At 35.5% G+C, this 18,748-nt stretch overlaps 2 protein-coding genes across 2 annotated transcripts; both read left to right on the plus strand.

Moving 5' to 3' along the window:
• The first annotated feature begins 4,901 nt into the window (after positions 1 to 4,901).
• LOC129808758 (uncharacterized) lies at positions 4,902 to 6,525 on the plus strand. Its single transcript, XM_055858588.1, has 4 exons — positions 4,902 to 4,985; positions 5,077 to 5,313; positions 5,569 to 5,951; positions 6,025 to 6,525. The coding sequence occupies exons 1-4, from the start codon at positions 4,983 to 4,985 to the stop codon at positions 6,440 to 6,442; spliced, it is 1,041 nt and encodes a 346-aa protein (XP_055714563.1). The 5' UTR covers positions 4,902 to 4,982; the 3' UTR covers positions 6,443 to 6,525.
• A 7,291-nt stretch (positions 6,526 to 13,816) lies between these two features.
• Positions 13,817 to 15,954, plus strand: LOC129808759 (very-long-chain (3R)-3-hydroxyacyl-CoA dehydratase). The gene is made up of 4 exons (XM_055858590.1): positions 13,817 to 14,050; positions 14,130 to 14,427; positions 15,001 to 15,415; positions 15,499 to 15,954. Exons 1-4 carry the CDS (start codon positions 13,958 to 13,960, stop codon positions 15,812 to 15,814), a joined length of 1,122 nt encoding a protein of 373 aa, XP_055714565.1. The 5' UTR covers positions 13,817 to 13,957; the 3' UTR covers positions 15,815 to 15,954.
• The last annotated feature ends 2,794 nt before the right edge of the window (positions 15,955 to 18,748 follow it).

The following is an 18,748-nucleotide window of genomic DNA, read 5'->3' on the forward strand; positions in this document are numbered from 1 at the left end:
TTTGCGATATTTTCCCAATGAAAAACCTCATTTGGCCTTCTACTGTCTTCTGGAAAATTTTCTCAGCTTTCCAAAGAGTCAAAAATCATCAAAATCGGATTTAAATTGGATTTTTGGTGAATTTTTGAACGAAAGAAATAAACTCGATTTTCTATCAATTTTTTGGGGTATTTTCCCAAAGGAAATCCTCATTTGGCCTTTTGCTGTCTTCTAGGGAATTTTCGCAGCTTTTCAAAAAGCCAAAAATCATCAAAATCGGATTTAAATTGGAGTTTTGGTGAATTTTTGAACAAAAGAAAGAAACTCTCAATTTCTATCAATTTTCTATCAATTTTCCAGCCATTTTCCCAAAAGGAAAACATCGCATGGTCTTCTGCTGTTTTCTAGGGAATTTTCTCAGCTTTTCAAAAAGCCAAAAGTCATCAAAATCGGATTTAAATTGGATTTTTGGTGAATTTTTGAACAAAAGAAAGAAATTTTCAATTTCTTTCAATTTTCTATCAATTTTCCAGTCATTTTCCCAAAAAGAAAACATCGCATGGTCTTCTGCTGTCTTCTAGGGAATTTTCGCAGCTTTCCAAAAAGCCAAAAAATATCAAAATCGGATTTAAATTGGAGTTTTGGTGAATTTTTGAACAAAAGAAAGAAACTCTCAATTTCTATCAATTTTCTATCAATTTTCCAGCCATTTTCCCAAAAGAAAAACATCGCATGGTCTTCTGCTGTTTTCTAGGGAATTTTCTCAGCTTTTCAAAAAGCCAAAAGTCATCAAAATCGGATTTAAATTGGATTTTTGGTGAATTTTTGAACAAAAGAAAGAAATTTTCAATTTCTTTCAATTTTCTATCAATTTTCCAGTCATTTTCCCAAAAAGAAAACATCGCATGGTCTTCTGCTGTTTTCTAGGGAATTTTCTCAGCTTTCCAAAAAGCCAAAAAATATCAAAATCGGATTTAAATTGGAGTTTTGGTGAATTTTTGAACAAAAGAAAGAAACTCTCAATTTCTATCAATTTTCTATCAATTTTCCAGCCATTTTCCCAAAAGGAAAACATCGCATGGTCTTCTGCTGTTTTCTAGGGAATTTTCTCAGCTTTTCAAAAAGCCAAAAGTCATCAAAATCGGATTTAAATTGGATTTTTGGTGAATTTTTGAACAAAAGAAAGAAATTTTCAATTTCTTTCAATTTTCTATCAATTTTCCAGTCATTTTCCCAAAAAGAAAACATCGCATGGTCTTCTGCTGTTTTCTAGGGAATTTTCTCAGCTTTCCAAAAAGCCAAAAAATATCAAAATCGGATTTAAATTGGATTTTTGGTGAATTTTTGAACAAAAGAAAGAAACTCTCTATTTCTTTTTATTTTCGTTCAATTTTCTATCAATTTTTTTGCGATATTTTCCCAATGAAAAACCTCATTTGGCCTTCTACTGTCTTGTGGGGAATTTTCGCAGCTTTTCAAAAAGCCAAAAGTCATCAAAATTGGATTTAAATTGGATTTTTGGTGAATTTTTGAACAAAAGAAAGAAACTCGATTTCTTTCAATTTTCTATCAATTTTTTGGGGTATTTTCTCAAAGGAAATCCTCATTTGGCCTAATGCTATCTTCTAGAGAATTTTCTCAGCTTTTCAAAGAGTCAAAAATCATCAAAATTGGATTTAAAATGGATTTTTGGTGAATTTTTGAACAAAAGAAAGAAACTCTCAATTTTCTATCAATTTTTTTGCGATATATTCCCAATGAAAAACCTCATTTGGCCTTCTACTGTCTTGTGGGGAATTTTCGCAGCTTTTCAAAGGGTCAAAAATAATCAAAATCGGATTTAAATTGGATTTTTGGTGAATTTTTGAACAAAAGAAAGAAACTAAATTTCTTTCAATTTTCTATCAATTTTCCTGTCATTTTCCCAACGGAAAACCTCATTTGGCCTTCTATTGTCTTGTGGGGAATTTTCGCAGCTTTCCAAAAAGCCAAAAATCATCAAAATCGGATTTAAAATGGATTTTTGGTGAATTTTTGAACAAAAGAAAGAAACTTAATTTCTTTCAAATTTCCATCAATTTTCCAGCCATTTTCCCAACGGAAAACCTCATTTGGCCTTTTGCTGTCTTCTAGAGAATTTTCTCAGCTTTCCAAAAAATCAAAAATCATCAAAATCGGTTTGAAATTGGATTTTTGGTGAATTTTTGAACAAAAGAAAGAAACTCTCAATTTCTTTCAATTTTTTATCAATTTTCCAGTCATTTTCCCAAGAGGAAAACATCGCATGGCCTTTTGCTGTCTTCTGGGGAATTTTCTCAGCTTTTCAGAAAGCCAAAAATCATCAAAATCGGATTTGAATTGGATTTTTGGTGAATTTATGAACAAAAGAAAGAAACTCTCAATTTCTTTCAATTTTCTTTCAAATTTCTATCAATTTTCCAGTAATTTTCCCAAAGAAAAACCTCATTTGGCCTTTTGCTGTCTTCTAGGGAATTTTCTCAGCTTTCCAAAAAGCCAAAAATCATCAAAATAGGAGAAACTGTATAGGATACGTCTAATAAGAAATGTCCACGAGTTTCCATGGACTTTTCTCTGACGAATATTTCCACACTTTTTCCTATGGATTATTACCGGTACAATTGGCAGTCAGTCCTTTAAAAATTCGGAAAGATCCTCTTTATTTCCACGAAATTCTCCGCGGAATTTTCCACGCAATGGCCTTAGAAGCTTCCACGACTTTTACAATGGATTTTTAAAATATTTTTCTTCAAAATAATTCCTAAAATTGATTAAATGGACTCAGTTCCATTTGGCAACTTGGAACTTGGTGAGTATTCATCTATCAGACGAACATTCAGTTTGTTTAATTTTTGAGTTGAAAATACTGCTATTATATCGTTCATGTGAGTAAGTCTAGCTCGCAAGAATTATAGCGTTAGGGCGAAATATAATTGCGGAATTGTCGTTTTTACTTCCACGGGGTCTTGGTCGGAAAGATATCAGGAAATATCCTCGGAATATTCAATGGAAATTTTGTTTAAATTTCCACGGAATGCTCTTGGATAATTGCAAAAAAATACTGCGGCATTTTTTTTTTTTTGAAGGAAATCCACGCGACAAAATGCTGATAACTCCGCAGAATTCCACCCGGAATACTAGCGTTTTCCCCGCAAATTCCATGGATTTTTCCGTTACTGGGAAACTTTGCGCCCGATTGGCTACAGGGCATACCCCGTAGCAAAAGAAATTGGTATAGGAATAACAAACGAAAAAATCCTCGGAATTTTCCAATATTTTTTATTTTTTTTATTTTTTTTCTATTTTGCTTTTTTTTTATTTTCTTAATTTTTGTTGCTTTTGTTTTTTTTTTCTTTTGAATGTTTTTAATTTATCTTATCACAATTGTAAGAGGGATGACCCTATTTTTGTGATTAATAAATATTATTATTATTATTATTATTATTATTATTATTTTTCCTTGAAAACTTCCAAGGAAATTCCCATGGATTTTTAAAGGATTGTTTTTTTCTGTGGAATGTTTGAAAAATGAAGTTGTCACATCAATCTCATTCTTTTATTTCCAAATATTAAATAAATAGCAAAGATAACGAGGATTTTACTGTGTTTTACTAAACCAGCAATAACGAATTAACACTTTAGAATTTAGATAATAGTGATATAGTGATAATATGACATAAAAACAGTTTTATTTTAAGTATGGTATATTTTTTCTTAAGTGATTCTTCAGTTTTAGTATAAAACCAAATGCAATCTCATTTTAAAACTTTTACCAAATGAAAAAATATCTAGTGTTATGTTAGTAGCACAAAATTTACAATGATTGCACGAGGATAATAGTCCCTAAAACCTTTATGAAAAAAGACGTAAAATTCGCAATTTTTTGAATTTTTCTGACAAATTTTCTATTTGTAACACCAGTAAAATTTTTTTAAAATTCAATAAAAATATATTCTTTGTATATATGGATACCATTCCGTGTTATATTATTTTTTTGTGGGATCTAAGACTTAAAAATTATAAAGAATTTAAGAAAAATATACCATTTATGAATTAAAATGCTCCATCCGTTAGTTAGTCATCCTAGATTAAATGTAATCATTTATTAATTTATTTATTAATTTTATGATAATTTGTCGCAGGAGTCACTAGAAAAATATTTGCTGAAGGTTTGGAAATAAATTATCCATGTTGAAAAACTATAGAAAACCCTGTGGAAAGATAGTGGAATTTTCCATAGGATTTCTCTAGCTTATCTTGCAAGACAATTTACAATTGATTTCCCATATAAATGTTCCGCGGAATTTAACGCTGGAATTCCAGTGGATTTGTACTAGAAAATTCCATAGAGAGCTATTATTCCAATGGAATTTCCGACTCAAAATTCCATGGAAAACTTATAGTGGAATTTTTGCGTCAAATTCCAATTTGGACGGTAGTTTTTCATTGGAATTTCCGCGGAATTTTGCCAAGGGGTGGGTGACTTGAATTATTTTTATTTTGTAGTGCCACAAACATATTCTAGCGGTAAAACGAAGAAACAAACGTGTGGAATTTTCTTAGAAAACTGTATGAAAAGGTAGTGGAATTTTCCGTTGAATTATTCCTTGGATTTTCCCCAGGAAATAAGCAGGAATTTTCCTACGAAAAAATGGGTCGTGTTGCGGTAAAATCCATGGAAAATTCCAGTGAAATCCGCGGATATTTCACATTTAATTTTCCATAATAAACTTTTCATGGACTTCCCCTAGAAAGTGACACTGAATTTCCATGGAATGTTGTTCAAATTTTCCATGGCCTCTAGTTGAAAAACTTCCATGGAAGACTTTGCGGAAATTCCGCGGAATTTGATTGAAAATTTCCACAGAAATTTGCTATCGGGTTTTTCCCATCAAAATGACATGAAATGACAGGTGATTGTGGCGCCAATTGTGAGAGAAAAATAAATCAGAGATAACACACAATATATTTTTTCTCACATCAAAATGGTAAGTAATTTTATGAAATTTATGATTATTTTGAGGAAAAATAGCAACAAAAATTGCATAACTTTTTTTCTTTTAAATTGTTGGATCCAAGGCTATGAATAAATTGTGTCGACAAGTGTCAATAGAGTCACCAGGACCAATTGTTCGGGAATGTGTCTTTAGTTTTTCCATTCCTGTCCCAGAAACGCCTCCTGGTGGCGTTCGTGTGAAGGTTGCATGTGCCGGAGCCTGCTACATGTCACGTCGTTCTATTTCATCATCCAGCGATGATCATCAGAGTCCTGCTCATCCTGGTGTAAGGGATAGTGCTCTATTTGCTGGATTTGAGGTTTGTGTCCTTTTATTTCCTTTTTTTAGGGGAAAGTACTGTCCCTTCGAACGTTTGTGCCATCATCAATTGTTGATAATTCCATGATAAATTTAGTGGAAATCTCATAGGAGGAAATGTCAAAAAAAAATGTCACTCAAGGCGGAACTCCCTGCATTTGATGATGATTATTGCCCAGATAGACTCAGGGTTGATCCTTATCAAATTCTTTTGTGTTTTTCCCGGTGATGTGTTCCTCCTCCTTCAAAAAAAAAGGTTTCTGGAGTTGTTGATGATGTTTCTGAGAGTGCTGAGGGTGCGCCATCTGTTGGCGAACGTGTTTGCATTTTTCCATTTGAAAATTGCCCACGTGGCTATGCTGAGTACGTTGGTGTGCCAGATCCAAAGTATCTAATGCCAATTCCTGCCAATATTAGCTTAGCTGTTGCCGCCATGTTGCCCAGTGGCGCCCTCAGGGCACTCAATACAATTCGAATGGCACAGCAACATGCAGCAGCGCCAAGGAAACTCCTGGTGGTCGGCACTGGAGGCCTTGCCCTCTGGACCGTTCGCATTGCCAAATGCCTCGAACCACAAATGGACATCACGGTGGCATGTCTCCGGGATGAAGGTTTCCAGTTGGCTCAATCGATTAGCAAGTTAATTCAGTTAGGCGGCCATTTTCTTTTACAATCCTAACCATTTTCTTTTTTTCAAAAAAAAAAAAAACAGCGTAACCGTCGTTCAATGGAGCGAAGATCTCTATGAGACACACTTAATTGAACGGACTATCGATGCATGCTGTGGCCAGGTTGATGTAGTCATTGACTACGGGACTACATCGAGGAGCCTGCATAGATCTCTGCAATGTCTGGCCGAAGGTGGTCTTGTGCTGCTGAGTGATGAAGTAGCTGAACGTCTGATACCAAAGTTTGCAGCCAAATCACGGGAACGGAATCAAAGGATCGAGGCTGTGGGCGCGGGAACGGTGGAACAGTTGAGGGAAATTGTTGATTTGGTGGCATCCGGAAGGCTACAGCCACCACCGCACACGGTCTTCCCAATTGACGAGGCAGCCGAAGTTGTAGCACGATTGAGTGCCAGTGACATTCCCGGAAGAGCTATCCTGCGCTTCCTGGACATTGACTAGACCAAGTACCTCTCCCTGGCATTTATCCCCCCCCCCCGACCCCAAAAACTAACTGATCTCACAATAAAGTATTTAACCAAAAATCATTGTTTTCAAATAGTCTTTAAAAGGGGATTCGAACCCGGAACACAGGATCAACAGAACACCAGGAGTAGAAGGAATTGCAGCAGAGCTGTAGGGTTGATACCTCAAATGATGCCACTTTGCATAAAGCGGTATTTTTTTCAAATATTACGGTGTTTAAGAATTAGGAAATATATACAATTGTGAGTGCTAATATCAAAGGAAACTTCTGAACCGGTTTATTTGGATATAATAATAATAATAAACATTTATTCATGCCCCAAGCAAAGCATTTTACAATTAAGGGACTATACAAATACATGATAATTATTTTAAAATACAATCAGAATAAAGATTAACAGAAACAGAAAATGCGGAGGTGATTCGAGACAAAGAAGCCTTTTTTGATCATGAAAATTCAGAAATGTGTTTATGTATTCTCTCTATTTATTGTATATTTTCAACATAATTTTTATATAATGTGAGCAATGATTGAAAATTGTACGTAAACGTAAAGAATTGTATTAAGATGTCGAACTTTTTTAATTACTTTATTTCATATATTCATCCATGATTTTTTTATTATTCTTATCAGTAACTTTAATTGTGGATAACTAAGCTTATCTCAGTTGCCTATATTTTGTATTTTAGCATTTTATTTCATTAAAATATTAGGGTGGCATTATATGTGGAATTTTTTAATGTATGGCTACAATTCATGCCACCACCTTTTAATAAGTGGTGCCCTCATGCGGCATTCAGCAAATTCGCACTTGCAAATTGGCATTGGTATTTTCGAGTTATGTATATTTTGTGTTTAAATAATTCTAAAATAGCCTGTAATATCGAAGTAAGTACAGGAGAAATATTAAATATTAATTGAAATATAGTTTTAAAATGATTGTGTAGAGAAAGTTTAAAGAATAAATGAAAAAAAATATGAGAAGAGGGTTTAAAAAAACAGTGAGTGTTGCCAACTGACAGAATTTAAATTCAAATGATTATTGTAAGCCCTTCTGGCAAATCTTTAGTTCAGTTTAATGGCGTGCAGACTCAGTGAAAAACGTGCTCTATATTGCTCTCTAAAGTTTATTGATTTCAAGTGATCTATAGGTGAGAGTATGACTTCTAAATTTGAGATTTGTTTCTGATGTTTAATGTAATTTTGCAGATATTAGAAATTTGATTGAATTGATCAGGGAAACTAGAAGAGATAAGGAAAGGAGAAGATTCTCAGAATGTAAGGTTAGCTCAAAGACAAAATGACACGCCATTAACAATTAATTAATTATTTTCAGATTTCTATCGTTCTATCGTTCTATTGTTCTATCGTTCTGTTCCATCTATAATATTAATAAAGTTTGTTTGAAAGAAATGATGACTGATTTGGAACAGTGAGGTCACCGGAAGTTTTTTATTCAAAGAATGTTTGTTAGTACACTCAACTCTTCGTTATCTGGCTGACGTGGGGACAAAATGACATTTAGGTTTTTTGAATGATCAACGGTTTTTTTTCTATTTTGTGCTGTGTGAATTTATTTTCTGTCTGACAAAGAAAAAGAGAATTTTCTTCATGGTGTGCTTATGTTTCATTTTTTATCACAATTATGTATTAAAAACTTCGATACAATGTTAATAATACTTTAATTCACTCTGGACAAACTTCATACTTAGTGAAAATAATTTTGAATATATCAACCGCCAGTGTTTGGCAGCTGTCAACCGGATAACGAAGTGCCGGATACCGAAGAGCTGAGTGAAGTTACCCGTCAAATAATATCTGCAGATATCTTTAAGATTTCCGTAGAGAAAATCTACACCTCTACAGAATATCTGCAGATAATTCTGTAGATATTCTTACGAATTTTATTTGGGCTTGGGACAAAATTCGTCAGAATATTTCGGCAGATTTTCTGACGAATCTCTGACGAATTTCTGTAGATATTCTGCCGATTTTCTGTAGATTTTTTCTACATTCCAGACTTTCCAGACAAGATGTGTCAGAAGAGATGGAAATAATTTTTCACTGAAGTTTGCAAAATTCAATAGAGTTATTTTTTGTGATATCACGGTGTTTATATAAAATAAAGAATTCTGCGACGCCGTGTTACAAGTAGAGAAAAGTGAAGTGAAAACTTTAAGCAGAGTATCGACCTAAATTTCGTGTTTTTGTATCATTCCATGGGCGATTTTTAAAAAATTAGTATTTTTTCTCGCATCTTTTTACTTATTTAAAATGTTTAATCGGTAATGCTTGTTAAGCAGAGCATACCATTTTCTTTATAACTCCTACAGTTTCTACATAAATCAACAATATTTTTGTGAAGTAATGGACACTATGCCGATTTTCTCGGCAGAAATTCAGCAGAAAATCTACAGATTTTCTCTGAATACACTGGAATATACCGTTAAAATTCAAAAAACCTCAGAGTAAAATCGGCAGGTAGAATAATGATTTGACGGGTACTGAATACCCCATAGCAAAATTCCGCAAAAATTTCAACGGAAAACTTGCGTCCAAATGGCTAAATTCGCTGGAATTTGACGCTAAAATTCCACTAAGTTTTCCAATGGAATTTAAAGCTGGAAATTCCATGGAAATCATAGTGCTCCATGGAATTTACTAGTACGACATGCTGGAATTACAGCGTTAAATTCCGCGGTATTCCGCGGAAGATTTATATGGAAACTCACACGTGAAACGTCCGCGGGATAACCTGGAAAAAACATATGGAAATTTCCACTATCTTTCCAAAGTGTTTTATGGTCCAAACAGACAGGCAATCTAAGGACTGCCCTTCCAACGACGGCGTTCGAGCGACACACACACACACTTATATCAATCTCACTTCAAAAATTCGAGTTTTCTCTTGTTTTTTCCCGAGTATCTAATTTTTTTTAAAGTCACAACACTTTTTGGAATAGCAAGAACAGTTCAGACTCACTTTCTGAATATTTATTTCACGAAAAATAAAAATTCTCACTGCTTTTCCTTCAAAATGACATTTCCCAACTTGAAAATTCTAATGGAAGGCAGTGGTGAATTCACAATTACAATATTCAGACATACTTTCGTGTGTGTAGTTGTGAGTTCTTTGTCGAATAAGACTGCATTTACTTATGCTTCTGTGATTCTCACGAATGAAAATGCATTATTATTATAGTAAAGAGAGGTAATCCGGATACTTTTCATAGAGTGCGACTTTAATGCTTGTTTTTGGACTGATGAAATATTTTTTCCCCATTCCAAATCAATAGAATTATTCTTTGTTTAATTTAGAATCATAATAGAAATAGAATTTTAGCAATAATATTGATGAAAATTAATAAAATTACGATAATATTAATATATGCGCAAGAATGTTACTGCGACGCTTTTATGTAACTCCGTTGAATTCGATCAAACTCGGATGCTCATTTTAAGGAAAAGTTTAATGCATAAAAATGAGAAGATATTATTTCAAAAACATTTTTTTAGAGTTTTATTCCATCAATTTATTTCATTAATTTATTATTTAATTATATATATTTTTATTTATTTTAAGATTGCACTCAATTCTTTGATTTTTCCTCGGTTTTCTTGGCTGACTTCCTTCCACGTTTTTTCTTTTCAGCTTCAATTGGCATTTGAGCCTTTTCCTTTACCATGTGTTTCTCCTTTAGTTTTATCTCCTTTTCTTCTGCCCTTATATTTTTGTTCCTCTCTCTGGTCAACTTCCGTTCAGCAATTTCTTTCTTTTTTTGTAAATCCTGCCTCAATTTTTCCTCCTGTTCCGCGATAATTTCCTCGGAAGATACAATATACTGGTGTTTGACATTGCTGGCTTTGACCCTCTTCTTCTGACGACGTTTTGGAATTTCTCCTGGCCAGAAATAGCATTTTTTTAGTGTGTCGAAGATCGGTTGAGTCTCAGAAGTTGCAGAGAGTTGGTTTCCAGGGATGACTGGATCATTTGAAGGATTATTGTCGGTGGCCTGATCGTGCTGGTTATTGACAATGGACTCCTCTGAATGTTGGAAAACAATTTTCGGGAAATAAAGACCAGCATAGAAAAGTAGCCCATCCATCCAGCCACTCTGTGGTGACGTTCCCATTTTCCATCCTTCTGCGTTGTGAATGGCAATTTTTGGAGTAATGTCAGTTTTATGAACAGCCATTGGAGGAGCAAGTTCGCCAGTAGCTGACACCATGAAGAGTACTGTGATACATTGCTTCGGTCCTGAATTTTTAAGAGATGGAACTACACGTGAACCACTCCTGGACAGGACATTTCCATCTTCCGGTGTCAAAAAGAAGGCACTTTCGTCGCAATTAAAAACACGGTCTGGTGAAATGCTCAGAAGGTTGTGTTCTGTGAAATATTTAAGACAATTCTGAAACCATTCCGTGAGGTCTTCAGCAGTAACAGTAGCTCTTTCCAATGAGAAGGATTTTGGCTTGCGCATGCTGAGCTCTGGATGACGCTTAAGAAAATTCCTGAACCAAACGTCTCCGGGTCTTCCAGCTGTAAAATGGTTTGGAATTTTGTAGACCTCACAGATGAGTTTAACGCTGTCCAGAACTTGTTCCTTCCCGATGGGATGCCAGCCATCCGCACATCCCAGGATCCATTTGACAAGTTCTTTTTCCTGTTCTTTTGAAAGAACTGTTGGCCTGCCATTGGGGCACTCCTCTGGGTATTTGCCGGTCAATTTGTTGTGCAGTGTTGTTCTTGGGACATTGAATGTTTTGGATGCATATGCTATGGTAGAACCATCTCGTACACACTGCAAGGCATTCCTAATACCTTCCTTAGAGTCGGGCTTGTCCTTATAGGTCTTTTCTTTTGTTCCCTTTGGCATCTGAAACAGAAAAAGAGTCCTGAACAATGCAAATTCTGAACCAAAACATTGACTTTCACCGCATCCGACATACATCGAAATGTAAACATTCACAAAAATCACTTATTTCTGTATGAATTATTTATATTATCAATAAACTCTTACTCACCTTGTAGATCAATAACTACACTAACTTTTATTAATAATTTTGATTGCAAATAATGTTTTATTATATAGAAAAAACACTAAACTTTTTCCAGCGACGAGCTGTCAACAGCAAAATTTTCTCAGAAATTAAATTTTTAGTACACAACCCAGCTGACCCGAGCTTAAAAAATATTTCTCTTACCCACTTATTAAACCGATAAAAATATAATTTTTGGTTTTTCTTAAAGTAGAATAGTTATAATATGATACTTCAGTAATTAATTACAGAAATAAAAATATAAATTATATTTTAAGTGGATGTATCGGAGTTAAATCGGTCGCGGCGTCCGAGTTTTGCAATCGTCGGAGTTACATGGCCTTACTATATGCAATTTTTGTTTTTCTTGATACTCAAGAGTAATTCATTCATAGTAATTCATAGTGACCAATAATTTTTGTTTCACAATCGTTTGAGTAAACAGTTGCAAGTGTTTTTTTTTTTTTAAATGAAATAAATCGAGAATAAATATGTAAATAAATTATATTAATATATGTAATTGAAAGACATTACACATCTGCGTAAATCATAGATGATCGACGAATTAAGAACACGCAAAATTTTACGAATTAAAATTTAAACTGTTCGACCACCTTTCACCCTATTTAGGTCCACAACCATGCAGCTTGTTTTGTTCCCTAATCTGAAATTTTCGTTTTGAGGATAAATTTTTTTTACTAAATTAAAAACAAAAAAGTTTAACAAGGAAAGTGTACTAAAAAAGCAAGTGTACTCTGGACCGCCATATTTTCTTTCGTATTACGATTTTAAAACAAAATTTGAATCTTTTTAGTAATTAAATTTTGAAAGATGTATTGGATGTATTGCGTTGGTTTATATTTAATTTATAAGAATAGTTTTCATGTGTGCAAATGACACCTGTTTTTAAATTTATTTCTGTAAATAGTCGAAACTCAAATTTACAGAAATAATTAGATAGATCACTAATTTTCCAATTGGCACACACGAAAATACCAAATGATGTTTTCGGTTAGGTTAAATCGTATTTATCATTTTGAAATTTGAAATGTAATTAAAATAATATTTAAAATCATAATTTTATCTTTACTTTTATTTCAATTTCTGAATTATCTCTATTATTTAATAAAAATTTGAACCAGTGAACATCAAATGCTGAATCAGTAAAATTTTGTAATCACTTAGAAAAACGAAACTACAACTTCAGAATTTTCTGCACTTGCAAATAATTTTAGTGCAATTAAATATTTTTAATTGCATTTAAATAGTTTAATTGCAATTAATGAAATAATAAGTTATTTTCAAAAAGAATCAATTTTTCAAATCATTTGGCGCCAGAAAAATATTGGAATTCCATGTAAAATTCCTGGAAATGTGCTAGAAACCCCTCAAATTTACTGGAAATTTACTGGAAACGCGCTAAAATTATTGGAATTTCTTTGGAAAGGCGCCAAATTCAATTAAAATTGCCTGGAAATAAGAGCGGGGAAATGTTGTGAAATTCACCACACTTTTGAAAGAAACTGTCCGGAACGTTTCCTTCGTAGGTTTGTGTGTGTGAGCCTTCGAAAGCCGGCGGCCGTGTGAAAGAGATAGAGTTATATAAATAATAAGAGCAAGAACGAGATAAAACATCGACTTTGGAACGCCTGTCCTTCCTTTTTCAGTTTGTTTGAGCCATTATATGGATTTTTCCACTAGTTTTCTGAAATGTCAAACAAATAAAATGGTGTTGCGACAACTTTTAGAATTTGTTTCCAAACCTTCCGCAAACATTTCTAGTGATTCATGTGGCAATTATAATATAATTAATTATGCGATGCTGCGTTTCGTGTAGATAATAATGAAGTGATTACATTAAATAGGTCGCCAACCTAAAATAATGCTGTTTTTATCTTAATTAATATATATTTTAGGAAAAAAAAATTTTTAATAAAATATTTTTTTATTGCTCAAAGTGTCAATTCGTTATTGCTGGTTTATAAAAACATATTATAATCCTCGTAATCTTTGCCGTTTCTATAAAATTCCGAAGTAAAATCATGAGGTGCATGTGACAGCTACATTTTTTCTCCATTTTATTTTGGTGGAAAAATCCAGCATAAATTCCACGAGCATTTCCATGGATGTATTCTATAGAAAAAATCCAGCATAAATCCATTAAATTTTCCTTGGAACCTATTATGGAAAATTCCTATGGAATTTTTTACGGAAAAATAGTGGAAAATTCCAAGGAATTTTTCGCTTGTTATTCCTATTCCGCTTTCTTTTGCAATGGGGTTGTTCTTGATTACTTTGGCTATTGTGGCACCGCAAGAGTGCGCTAGTATACACCCGGTGTTTGTTATTTCTCTTGCAGTCAAAAAATAAATAAATAAATAAATAAAATAAAAAAAACAAGACTGTCAATTGAAGTTTTTCTTATATGTCGCTTCCTCTGCCCCAGGATGGCCCAGCAATTTCATCCATTGAATCCTCTGGTGTACTGGTCCCAGACCGAATCCCGGATCTGCCTCAAAGTCGACCTCAGGGACTGTGAGGTGAGAATTTTTTTTTTAATTGAAAGTAAAGCACCCAAATGTCAACTTTGATGATTTCTGTGGAAAATGCCTTCGGCAGGTGGATGAATTCTCGTGCAAAGACAGAATGGTGATATTCAGGGCTAGTGGTCAGGGAGCATCTGGCATCACTCAACACTATGCCTTCACCCTCAATCTCTTTGGTGACACTCACGGGGATTCTCACAGTATTTCCGTGTCTCAATCCAAAGTTGACATTATCCTCCGGAAGTCCCTGGACAATTGGTGGCCACAGCTTCTGTCTCCGGACAGTGAAAAACCCCATTTTCTGCGTGTTGACTTCGACAGATGGCGCTCGCAGGACAATGACAGTGATAGCGATGATCAAAAGCGTCCAGGTATGATTAAATTTTTACATTACAATAAATCGAAATACCTTGAAATGAATTAAGAAGTGTACACGGAGAAAGATTTGTCTGTAAAAAATTGTAAAAGTCTGTAAATCGCCTTGCAAAATTACAAGTTTTTGTAACTAGTGTCTCCTAAAGAAAAGTATGTAGATTTTTGTGAATTTTACAGAAATGTTTTGTGTATATTGGTTAAGTCGTTCTTACTATTCTTTGTATTTCCTTATCTACATTATTATATTTTTTAATTTTTATTGCAAGTTTACCAATTTTTTTACTAATTTCTCTAAATATTATGAAATAAAATGTACAGAAATAGGTAAATGGAATACTAAACGTTCAATTTGCATATGTAAAAATGACAAAAATTGGTTTAAAACCTATATTTTAAGCAAAATATGGAGCATTTTTCTTAACTGGCCGATACATACTTCCCTTTACCTTACCTTGAAATACCTTGAAATACCTTGAAATGAATTAAGAAGTGTACGCATACTGAAAGACATCTTGCAATCTACAAAAACCTTTCTTTAAATTTTGTACTTTCAATTTTTTGTCCCATAGGTGACGTCCTGACGGACTATCCGGATGTTTTGCAGAAACTTCAGACCCAGGAATTGGGCTATAGACGTGAACAGGGCAAAAAAGTCTATTTAGTCCTATACAATCTTCTCCAATTTGTCGGTTTCCTGTACATTGTCACTGTACTGACCCTGAGAATAGCCAGAGACGGACATCCAGCTACCCACGATGCTTTTGAGGCTGTTGGCAAGGTTTTCAAATTTTGTCAATTGATGCAATTCCTCGAAGTACTCCATCCACTATTTGGCTACACGACTGGCGGTATCCTGGCACCATTGATGCAGACCACGGGCAGAGCTATAGTACTCTTCCTGGCCATTGACACAGATGAACGGGTTCAGAAATTGACAATTGTCACGTATTTATTTATCATTTGGGCAACAATTGAACTTGTCAGGTACAATAAAACTCGCCTTTTTCCCCCTTTGACTTCTCCAGATGACAGCTGTCTCTCTACCATATTTTTTTTGTTTCTTTCAGATATCCCCACTACCTAATGCGCCTAATGGGTGTCCATGTGACACAATTGGAATGGCTGAGGTATACACTATGGATCCCTCTCTACCCCCTTGGTGCCCTCTATGAGACACTAGTTCTACTACGAGCAGCTGAATTTATGGAAGCAACAGAAAGATTTACAGTTCGAATGCCAAATGCATGGAATGTGACTTTTGACATGGCACTTGGCATTCGAATCTACGTCCTGGTGGCCATCTTGCCGGGTGTCTCCTATCTCATGAGACTAATGCAGAGGGCACGTCGGAAGCGTTTTGGTCCAAAAGCCAAGAAAATGTAAGTAAAATAGAGGACCACGGGGATTTGGGATCACAACAAATGAGCAACAAAAGACCAAAAAATTCATCAAAATAATGGTGTAAGGAAATTGAGTGATGGGATTAAATTCGAAAGAAAAAAAAACTAATGGTTGAATTAAGTATTTAATGGTAAGACTATGGAGTCTGGTTTTCCTTTGAATTCTGCTGCTGTCCACTATAGATTCATGAGCCCAATCACAAGTAGATTTTGATTCTCCAATAGTGTCTTGGATGAAAGGTAAATGGAACTCTATTTGCACAAAAAGTCGTTGAAGTTCGAAGATTTCAAATTCAATTTCGAATTTTCATACTAAATTTTCGAACAAGGTGGGGAAAATTTATCAAATATCACACTAGAAAGCTCGCAAAACAGTTACTCAGTGATTATGGAGTGATTAAATACTGGGGCAAGAACAGTAAACGTCGTTGTTCAGTTTTTTTCCTTCTTCTTCTTCTTCTTCTGTTTTATGTAAGGCTGTCGGACTCACTCGGGTCCATATAGCCAAGGACAGTTTTTTTCCTCACAACAATGTGAAGACCGTCACATTTTGACACTTGAGCACTTCGAAATTCGAACAGGATGTACCTCAGCCACCTTGCGGAATTATCTAGAAGTAAGAAAGTCTCTTTTTTGGATCTTCAAATAGATTTTCGAATTTTTCAAGATCTACTTCTGTACGGAAAGAATATGTGCATGCAGATGTACAAAAACTCGTTGCATTTCAAAAAGTTTGTCGCCCGAATTTCTGTCTAATTCGGCTGACATTTCGGTCCGATATGCCCGAATTTGAGAAAGTCTTATTTTGAAGAAAAATATAAAGAAAATCCATCGGAAAAGTTGTGGAATTTTGTAATATTAAACCATGGAAACTTCTAAGGCAGTAGCATGGAAATTCCCATGGAGAATTTCGTGGAACTAAAAAGGATTCTTCCAAATTTTTAAAGGGCTGACTTGACGGTTATATCGCTAATAATCTATGGGAAAAGCTGTGGAAATATTCGTCAGAGAAAAGTCCATGGAAATTCGCGGACATTTCTTATTAGACGGTCCTATACAGAGTTCCGCAATCGTTCATGGAACACTAGAAAGAAATTTACCGTCAAATTCCATCTCGGAAGCTTACGTGGATTTTCAGCGGTAAAATCCAGGGAATTCCACCCGGATTTTCAGCGGTAAAATCCAGGGAATTCCACGTGGATTTTCAGCGGTAAAATCCAGGGAATTCCACGTGGATTTTTAGCGGTAAAATCCAGGGAATTCCACCCGGATTTTTAGCGGTAAAATCCAGGGAATTCCACGTGGATTTTCAGCGGTAAAATTCAGGGAATTCCACGCGGATTTTTAGCGGTAAAATCCAGGGAATTCCACGTGGATTTTCAGCGGTAAAATTCAGGGAATTCCACGTGGATTTTTAGCGGTAAAATCCAGGGAATTCCACGTGGATTTTCAGCGGTAAAATCCAGGGAATTCCACGTGGATTTTCAGCGGTAAAATCCAGGGAATTCCATGTGGATTTTCAGCGGTAAAATCCAGGGAATTCCACGTGGATTTTCAGCGGTAAAATCCAGGGAATTCCACGTGGATTTTTAGCGGTAAAATCCAGGGAATTCCACCCGGATTTTTAGCGGTAAAATCCAGGGAATTCCACCCGGATTTTTAGCGGTAAAATCCAGGGAATTCCACGTGGATTTTCAGCGGTAAAATCCAGGGAATTCCACCCGGATTTTCAGCGGTAAAATCCAGGGAATTCCACCCGGATTTTCAGCGGTAAAGTCCAGGGAATTTCACGTGGATTTTCAGCGGTAAAATCCAGGGAATTCCACGTGGATTTTCAGCGGTAAAGTCCAGGGAATTTCACGTGGATTTTCAGCGGTAAAATCCAGGGAATTCCACCCGGATTTTCAGCGGTAAAGTCCAGGGAATTTCACGTGGATTTTCAGCGGTAAAATCCAGGGAATTCCACGTGGATTTTCAGCGGTAAAGTCCAGGGAATTTCACGTGGATTTTCAGCGGTAAAATCCAGGGAATTCCACGTGGATTTTCAGCGGTAAAATCCAGGGAATTCCACGTGGATTTTCAGCGGTAAAATCCAGGGAATTCCACCCGGATTTTCAGCGGTAAAGTCCAGGGAATTTCACGTGGATTTTCAGCGGTAAAATCCAGGGAATTCCACGTGGATTTTCAGCGGTAAAGTCCAGGGAATTTCACGTGGATTTTCAGCGGTAAAATCCAGGGAATTCCACGTGGATTTTCAGCGGTAAAATTCAGGGAATTCCACCCGGATTTTCAGCGGTAAAGTCCAGGGAATTTCACGTGGATTTTCAGCGGTAAAATCCAGGGAATTCCACCCGGATTTTCAGCGGTAAAGTCCAGGGAATTTCGCGTGGATTTTCAGCGGTAAAATCCAGGGAATTCCACGTGGATTTTCAGCGGTAAAATCCAGGGAATTTCATGCGGATTTTCAGCGGTAAAATCCAGGGAATTCCACGTGGATTTTCAGCGGTAAAATCCAGGGAATTCCACCCGGATTTTCAGCGGTAAAATCCAGGGAATTCCACCCGGATTTTTAGCGGTAAAATCCAGGGAATTCCACCCGGATTTTCAGCGGTAAAATCCAGGGAATTCCACCCGGATTTTCAGCGGTAAAATCCAGGGAATTCCACCCGGATTTTTAGCGGTAAAATCCAGGGAATTCCACCCGGATTTTTAGCGGTAAAATCCAGGGAATTCCACCCGGATTTTCAGCGGTAAAATCCAGGGAATTCCACGTGGATTTTCAGCGGTAAAGTCCAGGGAATTTCGCGTGGATTTTCAGCGGTAAAATCCAGGGAATTCCACCCGGATTTTTAGCGGTAAAATCCAGGGAATTCCACCCGGATTTTTAGCGGTAAAATCCAGGGAATTCCACGTGGAT

Source organism: Phlebotomus papatasi, chromosome 5 (assembly GCF_024763615.1).
Source record: "Phlebotomus papatasi isolate M1 chromosome 5, Ppap_2.1, whole genome shotgun sequence".
Lineage (NCBI taxonomy): Eukaryota > Metazoa > Arthropoda > Insecta > Diptera > Psychodidae > Phlebotomus > Phlebotomus papatasi.

Excerpts from the sequence above, each read along its gene's own strand:
- LOC129808759 (XM_055858590.1), top strand. The coding sequence starts at position 13,958 with ATGGCCCAGCAATTTCATCCATTGAATCCTCTGGTGTACTGGTCCCAG. Across the intron at positions 14,051-14,129 it reads TCGACCTCAGGGACTGTGAG|GTGGATGAATTCTCGTGCAA; the intron begins GTGAGAATTTTT and ends TGCCTTCGGCAG. Across the intron at positions 15,416-15,498 it reads GCAACAATTGAACTTGTCAG|ATATCCCCACTACCTAATGC; the intron begins GTACAATAAAAC and ends TGTTTCTTTCAG.
- LOC129808758 (XM_055858588.1), top strand. Across the intron at positions 5,314-5,568 it reads CTCTATTTGCTGGATTTGAG|GTTTCTGGAGTTGTTGATGA; the intron begins GTTTGTGTCCTT and ends TCAAAAAAAAAG. Across the intron at positions 5,952-6,024 it reads TTGGCTCAATCGATTAGCAA|CGTAACCGTCGTTCAATGGA; the intron begins GTTAATTCAGTT and ends AAAAAAAAACAG.